This window comes from Euprymna scolopes, chromosome 6, assembly GCF_053919585.1.
Source record: "Euprymna scolopes isolate OS-2025 chromosome 6, ASM5391958v1, whole genome shotgun sequence".
In the NCBI taxonomy this organism is placed as follows: domain Eukaryota; kingdom Metazoa; phylum Mollusca; class Cephalopoda; order Sepiida; family Sepiolidae; genus Euprymna; species Euprymna scolopes.
The window spans coordinates 38116249-38132877 of NC_136487.1; the positions used below are offsets into that span (position 1 = coordinate 38116249).

The 16629-nt window shown below is 38.4% G+C and overlaps 1 protein-coding gene across 1 annotated transcript in view; it reads right to left on the reverse strand.

Moving 5' to 3' along the window:
• Positions 1 to 16629, reverse strand: part of LOC145277613 (ATP-dependent RNA helicase TDRD9-like) — a 228291-nt gene that overhangs the window by 108152 nt on the left and 103510 nt on the right. The window contains exons 22-23 of the mRNA XM_080129144.1: positions 1640 to 1743; positions 1230 to 1346 (exon numbers count right to left, since the gene is read on the reverse strand). Coding sequence (XP_079985270.1) covers positions 1230 to 1346; positions 1640 to 1743 — 221 coding nt within the window. The remainder of the gene's footprint in view (positions 1 to 1229; positions 1347 to 1639; positions 1744 to 16629) is intronic.

Sequence of the window (16629 nt, forward strand, 5' to 3'; positions counted from 1 at the left end):
ATGTAATTTTTTTAATTACAGTTAGGTTTGTCAATTTCGTATAAGAAAGTGTTTGCTAATGGGCTAGAAGACTCAGGTTCAATCCTCTGTCAAATCATAACGAAGATAAAACAAAAAATTTCCATTTGATATCTTTTTCCAAAACACTCAACATTATAAGGTGGGTAAATAGAATAATCCAGAAAAGGGAGCTTTCAGGTCGTCTTTGATATGGAAGAAGCAAGTGATTTAAGTATTTTGTTTGAAACAGATTAATCTAGCAAGCCAAAAGGTTATCAGTTTTCCAAATCAAAATTCATCATAATCTTTAAAAATAAATTGATCATCCCTATTTCCTCTTTCTCAAAGATATGTTGCGAGTCTATACTGTTACTTTCATGGTAGGTGCTCAAATGAGCTTCAATCTGTCCCTCCCCTCCATGTAAAATGTTTGCAATAAATACTCGTCTATTTACAATAACTGTCAACAATTTTCCTCACTATCCATTCCTAAACTATACAAAAATTCCATGAGAAAAGTTTCTTTCCTAGAACTGCCTGTCTGTGGAACAATATCATGGGGCTGCTTCCTTACTGACTATAACATGGTCATTTTCAAGTCTAATGTAAATAAGTTCTTGTTGAACCATCCTCTTACACAAGTTCCACCATTACTGATCATCATGGTGTTATCTCACCATCTACCTAACACTGATTAATGCTTATTCTAAAGTAGCTTCCAGGTCTTGATAAATAGCAACCCTCAAGTAAAAAAAAACAAAAAAATAAGGTTCTTATTTAGAATTTAACTTAATTAAAAAAAGTAGAAAAAAACAGACAAATCTTCATGATGTATAGATTACCCATCACAGAACAAAGAGGTCATATTCCAAAAATCACAAAGTGATCAAGTAGTTCTTTTTAAACTAAGAAAATCAAATTTTATGACAAGTGAGTCACCATGTTTTAGAATATGTTAAAATTCAAGAGCGACAACTCAATTTGACACCCAACATTTTGCGTGTATTGAAAATTATTAAAACTTTTTAATTGTTAAAAATCATAAATTTTTATTTTGTTAGTTAACAAAACTAAACTATTTGATCAGTTTATATGATTTTTGGAATATGACATCTCCGTTCTGTGACATATGTACATCATAAATATTTTTTCTGCAGTTTTTTTTTAATTAACCCAAATTCTAAATAACAATGAAAAATATAAATTCAAGAATGTGACAGCAAACTTACCGCATTTTTATGGCAAGATACACAGCTGGGTTCACTTTCCCGGTCTCACCCATTCCAATGGGTTGGCTTGAGTAATCCAAATTCAAATTGTGTTGGCGGGCAAATTCAATAAAAATTCTGAAGAAAAAAAGCATATCAGAAAACCTATATTCAAAAACATACCACAGGTTTCATCAGAAGTATGAAAACACTGACAGAACTGCAGTACCATTGCAAAAAAAAAAAAACACCCCCCCCCCCCAAAAAAAAATTGCAAGAGCAGTTTTTTTGCAGACACATTTGTTTACCAAGCCTGTTTTTTTTTTTTGACAAATGCACATGCATGCAACTTAAGGCCACTTTTAATTCTGTGCTAATAAGCAGAGCAAATAATTTTGTTCATTTAAAAAGACATGATGAAAACTACTCACTTGGATTCTTCCATGTGTAAGGCAAGAATATTTCCACAGATGCTAAACATTTGTTCAATCTGAGGTTTGTAGAGTGAGCCTTGGTTAGCAGGTATACCATTCACCTAGGAATAAAAGTCAATATTTTAGAACTTTATCATCGAAATCCATATTTGAGCACAATATTATATAATTGTCTGTTCTATAATAAAGACCTATATATATATATATATATATATATATATATGTTAGTGATAGGATGATTCCAATATTTTCCTGATTTCAATAAAATTTCTAATTCCTTACTAAATTCCCAATTCCGATTCTTTATGAATCTCTAAATATTTAACTGAAGTTGAAGTAGTTATTTTTCCCCATTTAGCATAAAATCACATGTTAAATGTGCAGGTATTTTCTCAAGCGTAAAAGATACACTTGTAAGGGATGATCTACAGAATTTAGTCTATCAGTTAAAAATGAATAAATATCATTTTATCATTACTACTAACAGTGGAAGATTTTGCTTTTAATAAAATTAAATAAGACAATTTAAAGAATTGTTTTTAGCATCGGAAACTAGGCACTAATTTTTCCTATACTTCTAAAAGTTTTGATTTTTCCGATTCCCATCGATCATCCCAAAACTTTTTATATATATATATATATATATATATATAGAGAGAGAGAGAGGGAGGAGTATAAGAAGGCTTCAACAATGCAGAGAACCGGCTGTTGCTGTTGTATTAGTGTGACGTATGAATAAAAATGGACAAAGGAAAGAAGGTCATATTTGTTTTGTTATTTAAACTTTGTATATCCATTTATTTTTTCAAGATAATCACAATACAAATCAGTAAATATGAACTTTATGTTTGATATAACCAGAATGGTGAAGGTCTTAATTTTTCAAGAATATCATCTCTTTTGCACAAGACATCTAAAAACCTCTTCGGAACAGATTGGATGGAGCAGTTTAAACTCTGGGACCAACCAATAATTTCTGCTATAAGGTAGAAAACTCTACTGGGGCACAGCAATTAAAGGACGAGTTAAAAGGGAAATTTCCAAATGTTTTTTTTTCATTGGAACTAGGACGATGTAGCAAGGCTAAAGCCAGATTCAAGCTGAAGGGAAAGGCTCTTCTTGTTTCCAAGAAGAAGCAAAATGCCTCATTTGCGGCAGTTAAGAAAATTGGTACGGAACTGGATTGGCTAGAAAAGGCCAGAATACTATCGGAAGTAAGCACCAGTGAATGGGCTGTCCCTTCTGTATATGTTGCAAAAAAAACAGAAAACAACTAAATTCATGTCTGTGTGGATTTTTCAAGGGCTTGAATGCGGCTCTGAAAGATTACCACTATCCCCTCTGCACATAAAAGGAGGTATTCAACAAACTCAACGGTAGTACAATATTTTCTTAGGTGGATTTAAGTGACACATGTCTACAGATATCCATCAAAGAAGAATGTTCTAAACTCCTCTGCCTCAATACACACGGGGAACTCTACAAGTTTGAGAGGTTAGCCTTCAGGGTCAAGGTCACATCTGCGATTTAATCCAGTGCTGAATACATTTTCAATGCTAGATGAAGTTATGTGTTGGTTTTATTCTTGTAAAGGCAAAGGTTATTTTTGTTATTTTTCCAACAACAGTATGAATGGTTTTGGGGTGGTGTTTATTAGGTTATTGAGCTTGGATTCAACTACGATCCGACTTGATGACAGATAGATAGAGCAGACTGCCATGGTCTTGTGCAATGTTACCGATACAACAATTGCTTGTATGTTTGTGTCAAGGAGTATATGGCTTTGCAAAACTTTATTTGCAACTATAAATGTTTCACCAGAAGTTCTATCAGTATCTTTGTTTAAATAGTTGTATAGAGTGTAGTCCTTTATCTTAATATCACTATTTTCCATGAGGAAAGTTTCTTGCTAGGGATGCACCGATAAGAAAAATTAAAAAAATTGGCCAATTATTGATTACTCTTCCTTTGATAATTAGCCAATTATTGCTTAATCGACCCATTAACATATTTTCTAATTAATTTTTGGTGTCATAAAGAGAACTAATATGAATTTAATTACATTGAAAACAAAGACAACTCGTTTTTTGCTTGTTGGTGAAAATTCACCAAAGGGACATGTATCATGCACACCATATTTTTTTAAATACCATGCATGACGTGCTGCTAACATGTAGCATTTAACAGCTGGGCTGAATTTATGGCAAATAAATGTAAGCATAGGAAAACTTTCTCTCCTTTTGCTTCTTATTGAATGAACATTATTTTGTGCTTGAAATCACTGTCAAAGAAAACTGTTACTCCATTTTTCAGTTTTCACGTTGAGAAATTGTACAGTAAATTGTGATCACATGCGACTCTGAAAATAGAGCATTCTTCATTAGTCATACTCTTGTTTCTTATTCTTGGATCTGTGCTATCTTATTTTTCTTTTACTTTTTAGATAATACATATTTTATTGAGATATATTACTAATTAGATATCACGCATAAGTAATTTAAATACGTAAAAAATTAAATAAATATTAACCATCAACCATTATGGTAACCAGTTTCCGTTGGAAGTATTTTGATGTCAATTCCAAGTATAAGAATACATTTGTTTGCAAGTTATGGAAAGCCATCATATTAAGGGGTGGCAAATCAGCAAAACTTTTACAAAGACTACTATCTTAAACCATCTTAGAAAAGTTCATCCAGAAGAAGCAAATGTTGCAGATAAGAAAAGTAAACAATGAATGTCCAGGGACGGACATTTCAGGAATAAGTGGCAGCAACTACGAGCCTCCAGCAAAACACCGAACTACTAGAGAATCAATATTGGCCAAGAAGAAAATTTGGATTATTAATGACCACAGGTCAGAAGAGATCCATTATCTAATAAAAGAAATGATTGCTGCTGATATTCAACCATATTCTGTAAAATCTAAGATTGGGTTTAAAAGGCTTATTGCAAAACTTTGTCAGAATTACAGTATTCCATCAAAAAAGTACTTCATTGAAAAAAATTCAGATGTATTTACAAAAGTAAAAACAAAAGTTCAATCCTCTCTTGATGAAATTAGCAACATTTTTTTGACTAGAGACATTTGAATAACTACTACAACTAATGCTCCCTTTCTGAGTTAGACAGCTTTCAAATAACTTAACAGTGTAGAGCTATGCTTTTTTTTTTTTTTTTTTTTTTTTTTTTACACAGGCATACCCACATTATCAAGGTCAAGAAGCACCTCGAGGATAAGGGTTAAAGAGTGTACAGTACAAATTGGACAATATAGTAATCAATTCGGTAAATCTGTTAACTTACATGGAACGGCTCATCAAGAACTTGTTTACGTTAGACTTGAAGAAAACCATATTGTAGTCAGTCGGAAAGCAGGAAAACGAAAGACAATTCCACAGGCATGCAGTTCTAAGAAAGAAGCTTTGTTCATGGAATCTACGTTTAGGTTTAGGCACAGATAAAGAGTGGGGGGAATTATTGATAGTGTTTCCAGCTAGACGAGTGTTTCTTGTGAAAGTTTTGTGAGGGGGGGACCATAGATTGAAGCTCATGCGAACACTTTCCATGAAAATAACGATACATCAGAGACAAACTCGCAACATCTCTTCTGTGAGATAGAGGTTGCAGGGAAGAGAAAAGGACATCTCCTACGAGGCTACAAAGTCTATTTTGAACTCTATCAAGGCAGGACAAGTCCTTTCTAGCAGCTCCTGCCCAGATGTGGCAACAGTATTCCATCCTTGGACGTACCTAGCTCTTATATAGATAGAGAATTGCATCAGCAGCAAGATATCTACTGGATCGATAGAAAGATCCCACCATTTTTCCAGTGGCCTTGGCAACAGATTTGATGTACATGTTCCATTTAAGATCAGGAGTAAAGGTCAAGCCCAGAAGCTTGTCAAAACTTGAGGCATCCTGAAGACGAGAGCCATTCATTTCAATTGATGCCAGATGTGGATCAGAGTGTTGATGATGTAAAGAGAGAAGCTTGGTTTTAGATGCATTAAAAGTGACCAACCACTCCTTTCCCCATTGTACCACGTGCTCAAGATCAGAGGAGAGAGAATCGGAGAGAACTTGGTCGTTTACTGTTTTAGATGTGCTACCATAAATGGTAGTGTCATCAGCATAAATGTTTACAAATGATGTAAGGATGTGATTTGGAAGATCATTAATGTAGATCAGGAATAGAGTTGGGCCCAGGATGGACCCCTGAGGGACTCCAGCATTAATACTGTGAGCTTCTGATTTTTGCCCCTCAACTACTACTCTTATGAACCTATCAGAAAGAAATGATTTAATAATTAAGGAGACATTTCCAGCTATATCATAGCTAGAGATATTGTGAAGTAAACCTTTATGCCATACCCTATCAAAGGCCTTAGATATATCAAGAGCAATTGCTCTAGAAAGGTTGCCTCCGTCGAAAGATTTGCTAATCCTATGAGATATAACTGTAAGCACATCTGCTGTAGATCTAGCAGAACGGAAACCATATTGAGTGTCACTAAGAAGGTTATTTTTGTTTAGATGGTTGATTACTTCTGTATTTAACACAGATTCTAGCAACTTACTCATGACGCACAGGAGACTTATTGGCCTGTACTGAGAGGGGGATGAGTGATCACCTGAATTCTTAAATACAGGGCATACTGATGAGATTTTCCAGGGTGATGGGAAGCTATTCTCCTTAAGACAACGTTTAAACAGTTTTGTAAGTATGGACGCTAGTTCTGGTTGAAGTATTTTTGAGTACTATAATTGGAATACCGTCAGGGCCGGTTACTTTACTGGAATCAAGGTTTTTGAATAGCTTGGCAACATCATGTACAGATATATTTATATCACATAGCGTGTTTTCTGATACAGGAGGAAATATTGGGGGTTGGCGGCCTTGATCGCAAAGGGTAGAATTAGCTGCAAAGTTCTTGGCAAAGAGTTTGGCTTTGTCTGATGCTGACGAGATTACCTCAGGTCCATTGATAATAGTTACGTTTGAAGCAGTGGAAAAAGCGATTTCCGTGCGCAATAGCAGCAGCCCATTCTGGAGAGAACCATGGCTGGCTGTTAGGTTTTTGCTGGAACTTTTTCGAGGGTATGAAATGGTCTATACCTACAATTAACCATTCCGTCAGGTCTGATACTATAGAGGACACATCCTTTTTAAACATGGCATGCAGCAGTTGATCCGATATAAATGTACGGAAGCTATCCCAGTCAGCCTTAGTGTATCGATATACTGTACAATGGAGAGGGACGTCTGGGGACTTATTACATTTTATTTTTATCTTAATTGATACAACAGAGTGGTCGGAAGATTCAAGAGGCGACAGAACAGAAACTGAACATAGTTCAGGGCAAGTTGTAAGAAAAAGGTCTAGTAGACTCGCATACTGGCCGTCATTGTCGGGCACATGGGTGGATTTGTGAACAATCTGAGTGAGGTCATAAGCAATGGAGAAATCATGACAGAACTTCCCCTCATCATCGGTCTTGTTTGAGTGGGTCAACCATTCCACGTTGTGAACATTGAAGTTTCCACATACGTGAATGTTAGCTGAAGGATAAGCAGATACGACTTGGTCAATTTTCTCAGATATGCTTTTAAAGATAGTAACTCCGCTGTTGTGAGGGTGATAGAGAGTAAATATAAATACAGTAGTGTGAGCTAATGCAACCCGGAAGCACATATAGGGTAAGTTAGGACCTTCTCTGGAGGTGTCCCTTCCACATGGAAAGCCATCTTTAATATAGGCACATATTCCATGCCCATGGTGATCTTGGGGGTCAGATTTAGAAGTTAGAGTATCCTTTAATTGCGAACTCTTCTAGGGAAATAGCTTGTCCAATGCCAATTTCACTTAAAAATAAAAGGTCTGGTTTAGTCTCCTTCTCCAACATCAAGGGTCTACGTTCCAACCTTCCAGAGGTTGAAACCCAATTACAGGAGACGAAACCGGACATATTCTTAAGCGAAACTGGAATAGGGCCAACCACTTCCCTAGATGAGTTCATAATTAACGGATACTCTAATTTAACATCTAAATCTGACCCCCAAGATTGCCATGGGATGGAATATGTGCCTACATTAAAAATGGCTTCCCATGTGGCAGGGATATCCCTAGGGAAGATCCTAATTTACCTTATATGTGCTTCCGGGTTGCACTTGCTTACACCACTGCATTTATATTTGCCCTCTATCGGCCCCATAACAGCGGAGTTACTATCTTTAAGAGTATATCTGAGAAAATTGATCACATCCTGTCTGCACATCCCTCGGCTAACATTCACATCTGTGGTGACTTCAACGTCCATAACGTGGAATGGCTGACCCACTCAAATAAGACAGACGATGAGGGGAGGTTCTGTCATGACTTTGCCATTGCTTATGACCTCACTCAGATTGTTCACGAGCCCACCTGTGTGCCCGATACTACAGGTCAGTATGCAAGCCTTCTAGACCTTTTTCTCCCCACTTCCCCTGAGCTATGTTCATGTTCCGTTCTTTCTCCTTTAGGATCCTCCGAGCACTCCGTCGTATTAGTTAAGATAAAAATTAAATGCAATAAGCCCCCAGACGTACCCCTCCACTGTACTGTATACCGATACTCCATGGCTGACTGGGATAGCTTCCGTACATTCATATCTGATCTACCTCTGCACTCCATGTTTAAAAAGGATGTGTCCTCTATAGTATCAGACCTGACCAAATGGCTAATTGTAGGCATAGACCGATTCATACGATCTAAAAAATTCCAACAAAAACCCAACAGCCAGCCATGGTTCTCCCTAGAATGTGCTGCTGCCATCGCACACAGAAATCACTTTTTCCATAGCTACCAACGTAATAGATGCACTGAGACTAAAGCCGCTTTCAGGAACGCCAGCAACCACTGTAAAAGAGTAATAAAAAATGCAAGAGAGCTATATGCTCCAAAGTAGCTGATCAACGGCTTGGTTCCCACCAGTTTTGGCAAACAACAAATAGGATCCTGAACAGAAGTGTGCGTTCTATCCCAACCATTATCAATGGACCTGAGGTCATCTCGTCAGAATCAGACAAGGCCAAACTTTGCAAAGAACTTTGCAGCTAACTCTAGCCTATGCGACGAAGGCCATCAACTCCCCATATTTCCTTCTATAACGCACAACACGCTAGGTAACATACAAATACCTGTGCATGAGGTCGCCAAGCTAATCAAGAACCTTGATTCCAGTAAAGCAACTGGCCCTGACGGCATCCCAATTATAGTGTTAAAAAAGCTTCAACCTGAACTTGCTCCCATACTTACGAAACTGTTTAAGCGTTGCCTTAAGGAGAAGTGCTTTCCAACACCCCGGAAAACATCATCAGTATGCCCTGTATTTAAGAATTCAGGTGAAAAGTCATCTCCCTCTCAGTACAGACCAATAAGTCTCCTGTGTGTCATGAGTAAGTTGCTGGAATCCATATTAAATAGAGAAATAGTCAACCACCTCAGGAAAAATAACTTTTTTAGTGACATGCAATATGGTTTCCGTTCTGCCAGATCTACCGCAGATGTGCTAACGGTTATATCTCATAGGATTAGTGAATCTCTTGACACAGGCTTCCTTTCCAGGGCAATTGCTCTTGACATATCAAAGGCCTTCGATAAAGTATGGCATAAAGGCCTATTTCAGAAGATTTCCAGCTACGGTATCACAGGTAATGTTCTCTCTATCATTAAATCATTTCTCTCCGATAGGCTCATAAGAGTAGTGGTTGATGGTCAGAAATCAGAGGCCCACAGTATTAATGCTGGAGTCCCTCAGGGGTCCATCCTGGGCCCAACTCTTTTCCTGATCTACATCAATGATCTCCCTAAACACATACTTAAATCATTCGTTGACATCTATGCTGATGACACGACCATCTACGGCAACACATCAAGGGCTGTAAATGACAAAGTTCTCTCTGATTCTCTCTCTTCTGATCTCGAGCACGTGGTTCAGTGGGGGAAGAGGTGGCTGGTTACATTTAATGCATCTAAAACCAAGCTCCTATCTTTACATCATCAACGCTCTGATCCCCATCTGGCATCAATTGAAATGGATGGCTCTCGTCTAGGAGAAGCCCCATGTTTTGACAAGCTACTGGGCTTGACCCTTACTCCTGATCTGAAATGGAACACGTACATCAAGTCTGTTGCCAAGGTCGCTGGAAAGATGATTGGATCCTTCTACCGCTCCAGAAGGTATCTCACTACTGATGCAATTCTCTATCTATATAAAAGCCAAGTACGTCCAAGGATGGAATACTGTTGCCATATCTGGGCAGGAGCTGCTAAAAACAGCCTATCCTGCCTTGACAGAGTACAAAATAGACTTCGTGGCTAAGTGGGAGAGGCCCTTTTCTCTTCCCTGCAACCTCTCTCCCACAGAAGAGACGTTGTGAGCCTGTCTTTGTTTTATCGTTATTTCCATGGCAGATGCTCGTCTAAACTCCAATCTCTAGTCCCCCCTCAAAAATCCTTTACGAAAAACACCCGACTAGCTGAAACCACTGTCAAAAATTTTCCCCACTCTTTATCTGTGCCTAAACCAAAACGTAGATTCCATGAACAAAGCTTCTTTCTTAGAACCGCACGCCTGTGGAACTCTGTTCCGTCAGCGTGCTTCCCACCTTTTTTCTTAAATTTTTTTTTATTACATTTTCACCCCAAACAAGGTACATTGCCACTTTGGTGTAGGGGGCTACTATCAGGTGCAACAACTACTAGGGTACTATGTAGGGATGTCGGTACTGTTGGGGAAGCAGGGACCTGGAATGGAATTCCAGAGTCTAGCGGTTCTGGGGAAGAAACTATTGGAGTAAGAAGATCTTTTACATCTAGGGATCTCTACAGTGTGGGGGTGGGATTTAGCAGCCTGTCGGGTTTGTCGAGGGTGCTCACGTCGTGGGGGCACAAGTGATTGCAGTTCGTCAGAGCATTCACCACTAAAATACTTGTAGAAAAGGCAGAGGGATGCAACATTTCGTCGATGGGACAGAGGCTGAAGTTTAGATGCCAGTTCAGGGCCTATCAGGTTTGCGACTCTCTTTTGAACCTTGTCAAGGAGCGAGAGACTAGTAGCAGATGCACCAGCCCAGATGTGACAGCAATACTCCATACATGGGCGAATGGTGGCCTTATAGAGGTACAGGATACTTTCGGGTGTTAGTAGTTTTCTAGCACGGTAGAGAGAGCCCAACTTTCTTGCAGCAGCCCTGGCAATGCCTTCAATGTAATTATTCCAACTCATGTTTCCTGTGAACGTTAGGCCAAGGAGTTTGAAAGATGTACTCTCAGATAAAGAGTCGTTGGCCATTGCTATAGGTGGTAGAGAGGGTTTCTTGTAATTATTGAATGAAACTAGTTTAGTCTTGGCAGCATTGAATGCGACCAACCACTTTTGTACCCATTCCACTACAGATTGGAGGTCTTCCTCTAGTGTTTCTGCCATTTCTTTAGAAATGTGTTCATTCGTCTTCCTGTCGTGCCGGCCATAGAGTGTAGTGTCATCAGCATATATACCCATCTCAGAGGCAATTTTGTCGGGGAGGTCATTTATGAATATCAGGAACAATAGAGGTCGAAGGATAGAACCCTGGGGCACCCCCGCATTTATATCATATTGTTTAGATGTACGACCGTCGAGGACAACCTGGATTTTTCTCTTATCTAAGAAGGATTTAATTAGGTTAAGTATTCTACCAGTGATACCGTATGATCTAATTTTCCTGAGGAGACCCTCATGCCATACCCTGTCAAAAGCCTTAGATATATCTAGAGCTACCGCTCTGCCCTCCCCCGCTTTTTCCAGTGAATGGTATATACGTTCAGAGATCACAGTTAGGATGTCTGCTGTGGAACGGGCTTGTCTAAATCCATATTGTTTGTCAGTCAGAAGTTTAGCATCTGTAAGATGATGGACTAGAGCATGGTTAATTAAGGTCTCAAATATTTTGGCAAAAAGTGGGAGGAGGCTAATGAGGCAATAATTTGATGGGTCAGTCCTTTCGCCAGAATTCTTGAATACTGGTACAACAGAAGCAGTTTTCCAACAGACCGGAAAGCAAGCTTCATTCAGGCATTTGTTGTAGAGTTTGGAGAGAACTGGAGCTACTTCGGCTGAGCACTTTTTTAATAGCACAGCTGGGATAAGATCGAGTCCACATGCTTTTGAAGTGTCAAGTTTTTTATGATAGCATGCACCTGAGCAGGGGTGGTTTTCAGATCGTCTAGCGTGGCGTCTGTCCGCATAGGAAAGTCAGGTAGGGGGTGGTTGGAAGGGTCCAGTGTGGAGTTTGAGGCAAACCGACTGGCAAGCATGTTAGCCTTGTCGGTTGCTGAGGAGACAACCTGGTGATTGTTGGTTAGTGGGGGAATTGTTGATTGCTCATTATTTACTACACTGTTGTAGATTTTCCAGAAGTCTCGAGTTCCTAGTTTTTGTGCTTCGGTGCACTTGTTAGTAATTTCCATAAATTCTCTTAGCTGTCGCTATTTCTTTCTTAACATTATTTCTAGCTTCTATGTACTTCTGTTTGTTTGAACTGGACTTATGTCGGTTAAACCTACGGTATGCATGCTGCTTTTGAGCAATGGCAGTTGCACAAGTCGACGTAAACCATTAGGGAGAGTGGGGCTTACTATAAAATTTCTGCATGGGAACATGCGCTTCGATTGCAGTTTTGAACCAGTCAGTGATCTCGTTTGCACATTGTTCAGCAGGGAGAGAAAAAATATTTCTCCATGGGGCATCTCTGATTAGTTCCCTGATGGCTTCCCAGTCAGCCTTTTTATAATATCTCATTGTTTTGAGCACTGGCTCTTCAGTTTTGGCTCTAGAGTTTAGGGCGATTTCAACCATTATCACTGCATGATCAGCGTTCCCGAGTGGGCTGTGGGCCTTAGTTATGCAGTCATCGGGAACTGTGGTCAAAAACAGATCTAGAAGTGATGTGTGTTGTTCTTTCTGGTCAGGGAAACAGGTTGGAAACGTAACAATTTGTGATAGGGAGTGACATATAGTGAAGCTATGAGTTGTGCTGCCCGCTGCATCTGTGTAAGTAGAGAATCCAAACCAGTTTTTGTGGTGGACATTAACATCACCAAATACATGTATTTGTGCGCAAGTGTCGAGGGACAGTGCCATGTCTATGCTGTCAGAGACTTTGTTTATTATGGTGCAGTCCTGAGTCGAGGGAGAGCGGTAGAGAAAATAATAGTAGCTAATATTGTGTTGCATGTTTAGTCTAAAGCACATAAATGCTTGATCATCTGTTTCTAGGTTTGTTTCTCTAGTCAGGGGGAGGGTATTACGAATGTAAACTCCAAGTCCGTGCATGTGTCTGTCAGAGTCCTTACGGCAAAGTGGGAGATATCCAGGCATGTTAAAGTAGTTAGAGGGGACGGAGGAGTGTAGGTTAGTCTGACTTAGTGCTAAGATATCCGGGGTATTTGTTAAGAGAAATGCTTCAACATCAGCTAAATTAGTTCTAAGCCCATGGATATTTGTGAATGCGAGCCTCAAGGGAGGAGGCAAGTTGAATTTGTTTGTCCCTAAGCCTGGTTTAAGCTTATTTTTAGATTGTACTGTCGTCATATTTTTTTTAAAGAGTTTCGATTTAGGTAAGGGGGAGCTAAACAAAATTTATTCTAATACTTCTGACTACAACCTAGATGTCTTTAAGTCCAACGTAAACAAATTCCTGATGATCCACCTCCTTAAGTAGACATTTTTATTAAACCCCCACACTAACGTACTGTACATACAATAACCCTTATCCCTGAGTGGCTTCCAGGCCTTGATAAGAGGCGATCACCTTGTAAAAAAAAAAAAAAATCAACCCTTTCCGCGTTATTTAATGCCGAATTCAAAGATTTTGAAGAAATTTTTTTATAGAATATATTTGTTGTTTTCAAGTCTGTTTCTATTTAACCCATAGTTGGAACCCTAACAGGTACTACCACTCCGGGTCAGAGTGGACCTGGGAGCAACGGTAATTAAAGGGTGGCTCCACACTCCCCAAAGCCCGCAAGCTGGGCCCTCACCACTGGATATAGTTCAAGGTCATATCCAGGACCAGAAATACAAGAAGCATAATTTGAACTCAAAAGGAATAAATCCCTTATTGATAAGTGCACAAAAAACTTGATCATTATGTCGCTTTACTACTATGTGCAAGAGATGATGAATTATTTCAGATTACAGTGGTAGAAAATGACACAGAAAACCTTACCACTGCTTATACTGGCTTCAAAATATTTAACCGTACCACTCTCATCTGTGTAAAGTGAAAGGCTCTTTAGTAGAGATGGTAATGGTATGAACCTATGAGAAACACATTGTGTTATGAAAATGGAGAAACTCTGATGTTTCTACAATACAACTTAAAAGGGCATTCAACTTTAAGTATTAATGAAACTATGAAAGCAGAGAAAGCAGGCAGCAAAAATAAAAGAATTAGAGCAGCAGCATAAGCAGAGCAGAGGAAACCACTGCAGCATGCCCTGGTGGAAACAGAACTTCAGCTTATAGTTATTCATTTAAGAAATGTTAAATTAAATTGGCAGTTACTATGTTAATGTGTCAAAGCTACCTGATGAATCACTTGGCATTGATAACATGGTTTAAATTTAATAGGAAAGAGAAAAGTAATTAACCACCCAATCAATGGGCAAAGTGGCTGATCACCTGCTAATTAATTCATGGACACCTATTTCTCGCAAGCAAACAACTGCTGGACACATTCTCTTTAGTCAAAATTTATTCTAATACTTCTGACATTTCACTGAATGTTAGTCAATAGAGTTTATTTATGAATTTATTTTTATTTTCATCTGGCTCTTGTGAATTCATATTCTATTCTTCCGTCTTTTCTAAACCCTTCAATTTATTTGTTAATAGAGATAGATGGTTTCTTCTTAGTTCTTTCTTGAATTTTAGCCCCAAAGAAATTGCGAACCTATCTCAGTAGACGCACTGAAGATCTTTGCTGTTTTTTTGCCAGTATTGTTAATGGAAATTGTTGGCTGTAATAACTTTTGTTTCTGGTTGCTTCGATATGTCCTTCACTTCTTCCCAATCTCCACAATAAGTACACTGCAAACACTTCTAAAATCCTGGCCACTAATACAGACTAAGGTTCAGTAAGTCTTTTTTTCACATATACACTACTGAGCATCCTTTTTTAACAGGGGAAGAGGAAGGGCTAATTTGTTTTATTTTTTGTCAGTGTACCAACTGGGGTGAGGGTTGTACTGTTATTGGCTTCAACTCGTGGCATTGGATTGAGGCTTCATATAAACATACAAAATCTTTCAAGCCTCAGGACATGCTATTTCTTGTTTTAGAGTTATAATTTCTTTCTCCTTTTAAAAATATCATGTGATTCTACATCTACTCCAAGAAGAGGGGCGATTCCCATGATAATACAAACAGCTTTCATTTCTTTGGCACTCGTCCTCAATGTAGGACGGATCTCGTTTGCCGCATTTACCACATACCTGCTGTCTCCTACATATATTCTTACGGTGGCCAAACTTTTGGAATTTGAACCATTGCAAAAGGTTTGTTATGTAGGGTTCAACTCTTGGCAGTGTAGTCAATTTTTTACCTTTTTTGGAATTGCATCAATTCTGTTGCCAAGGTTGCTGGAAAGATGGTGGGATCCTTCTACTGCTCCAGAAGATATCTCACTACTGATGCAATTCTCTATCTATATAAAAGCCAAGTACATCAAAGGATGGAATACTGTTGCCATATCTGGGCAAGAGCTGCTAAAAACAGCCTATCCTGCCTTGACAGAATACAAAATAGACTTGGTGGCTTAGTGGGCGATGCTCTCTTCTCTACCCTGCAACCTCTTTCCCACAGAAGAGACGTTGCGAGCCTATCCTTGTTTTATTGTTATTTCCATGGCAGGTGCTCGTCTGAACTCCAATCTCTGGTCCCCCCTCACCAATTTTTTTGGAATTGCTGCTGAATTCAACATCAATGTAAAGGTATTGTTTCTCTACATTGTTTTATCAAAATTGTTCGGTGATGAGTGACCCTCCCGCTTATAGTGTTATCTCAATCATTTCATTTGCCAGATAAAGGCTCTGACTTTCGATGACTCCTCTGAACGTATTTAATTTTTCATAAGCATAAGCCTTACGTTTGATATCAAATTTTTTAACTTTTATTAGTTGTTTGTTTACTTTCAATGACCTCCACCAGAAGGTTGACGTTTTGGAAATTTTTTTTATACTTTTGAGAAGTACCCTGCTGCTTATCACCTTCTCAATTGAAAGAGGTAACAGTTTAATGAAAGGTTTCTCCTCCAGAAATTCGATTACATTAAATGTTTGGAAATCATTGTTAAAAAAAATTCAATACCAAACATTTTGTACAAAACTTGATTAACAAATTCGAAAATAAAAGTCATAAGCAAATAGTATTATAAATAACTTATCTCATACATATTTCATCTTAAATAAAAAGTTACTTTGTTATAGCGTTAAAGCTGACAAATCCAACTTGGCTGCTCAGTAGCCAATTCTTTTCTTTTTATTCTTTTTTAAAAACAATAGGGACATCACTTACCAAGGCCAAGACCTACTCGTGGATAAGGATTAATGAAACTGAATGATTGTTATTTGAAATATATAGAACACTATGGAAGTACGAACATTGACCAATAGTATTAACTTTGTTTCTGAGGTGGTTCATGACAAGTATTTATTGATTTGAAGACCATAAAGTTGTAATCAACAGGGATGCAGTTATATAATCCGGAAGTCCTTGCAAAGAAACTCTGACCATGGAAATTCCACCTGACATTAAGCACATTGAGGAAGAAAGTCTTTTTTTGTTATAGTAAGAAGACAAGTGCTTATTGTGAGAGTCTTATAAGGCAGAAACAAAGATTGGAGCTCAGTCAAGCACTTTCCATGAAAATAATAAGATAGAGATTAGCACAGTTTCTTTTA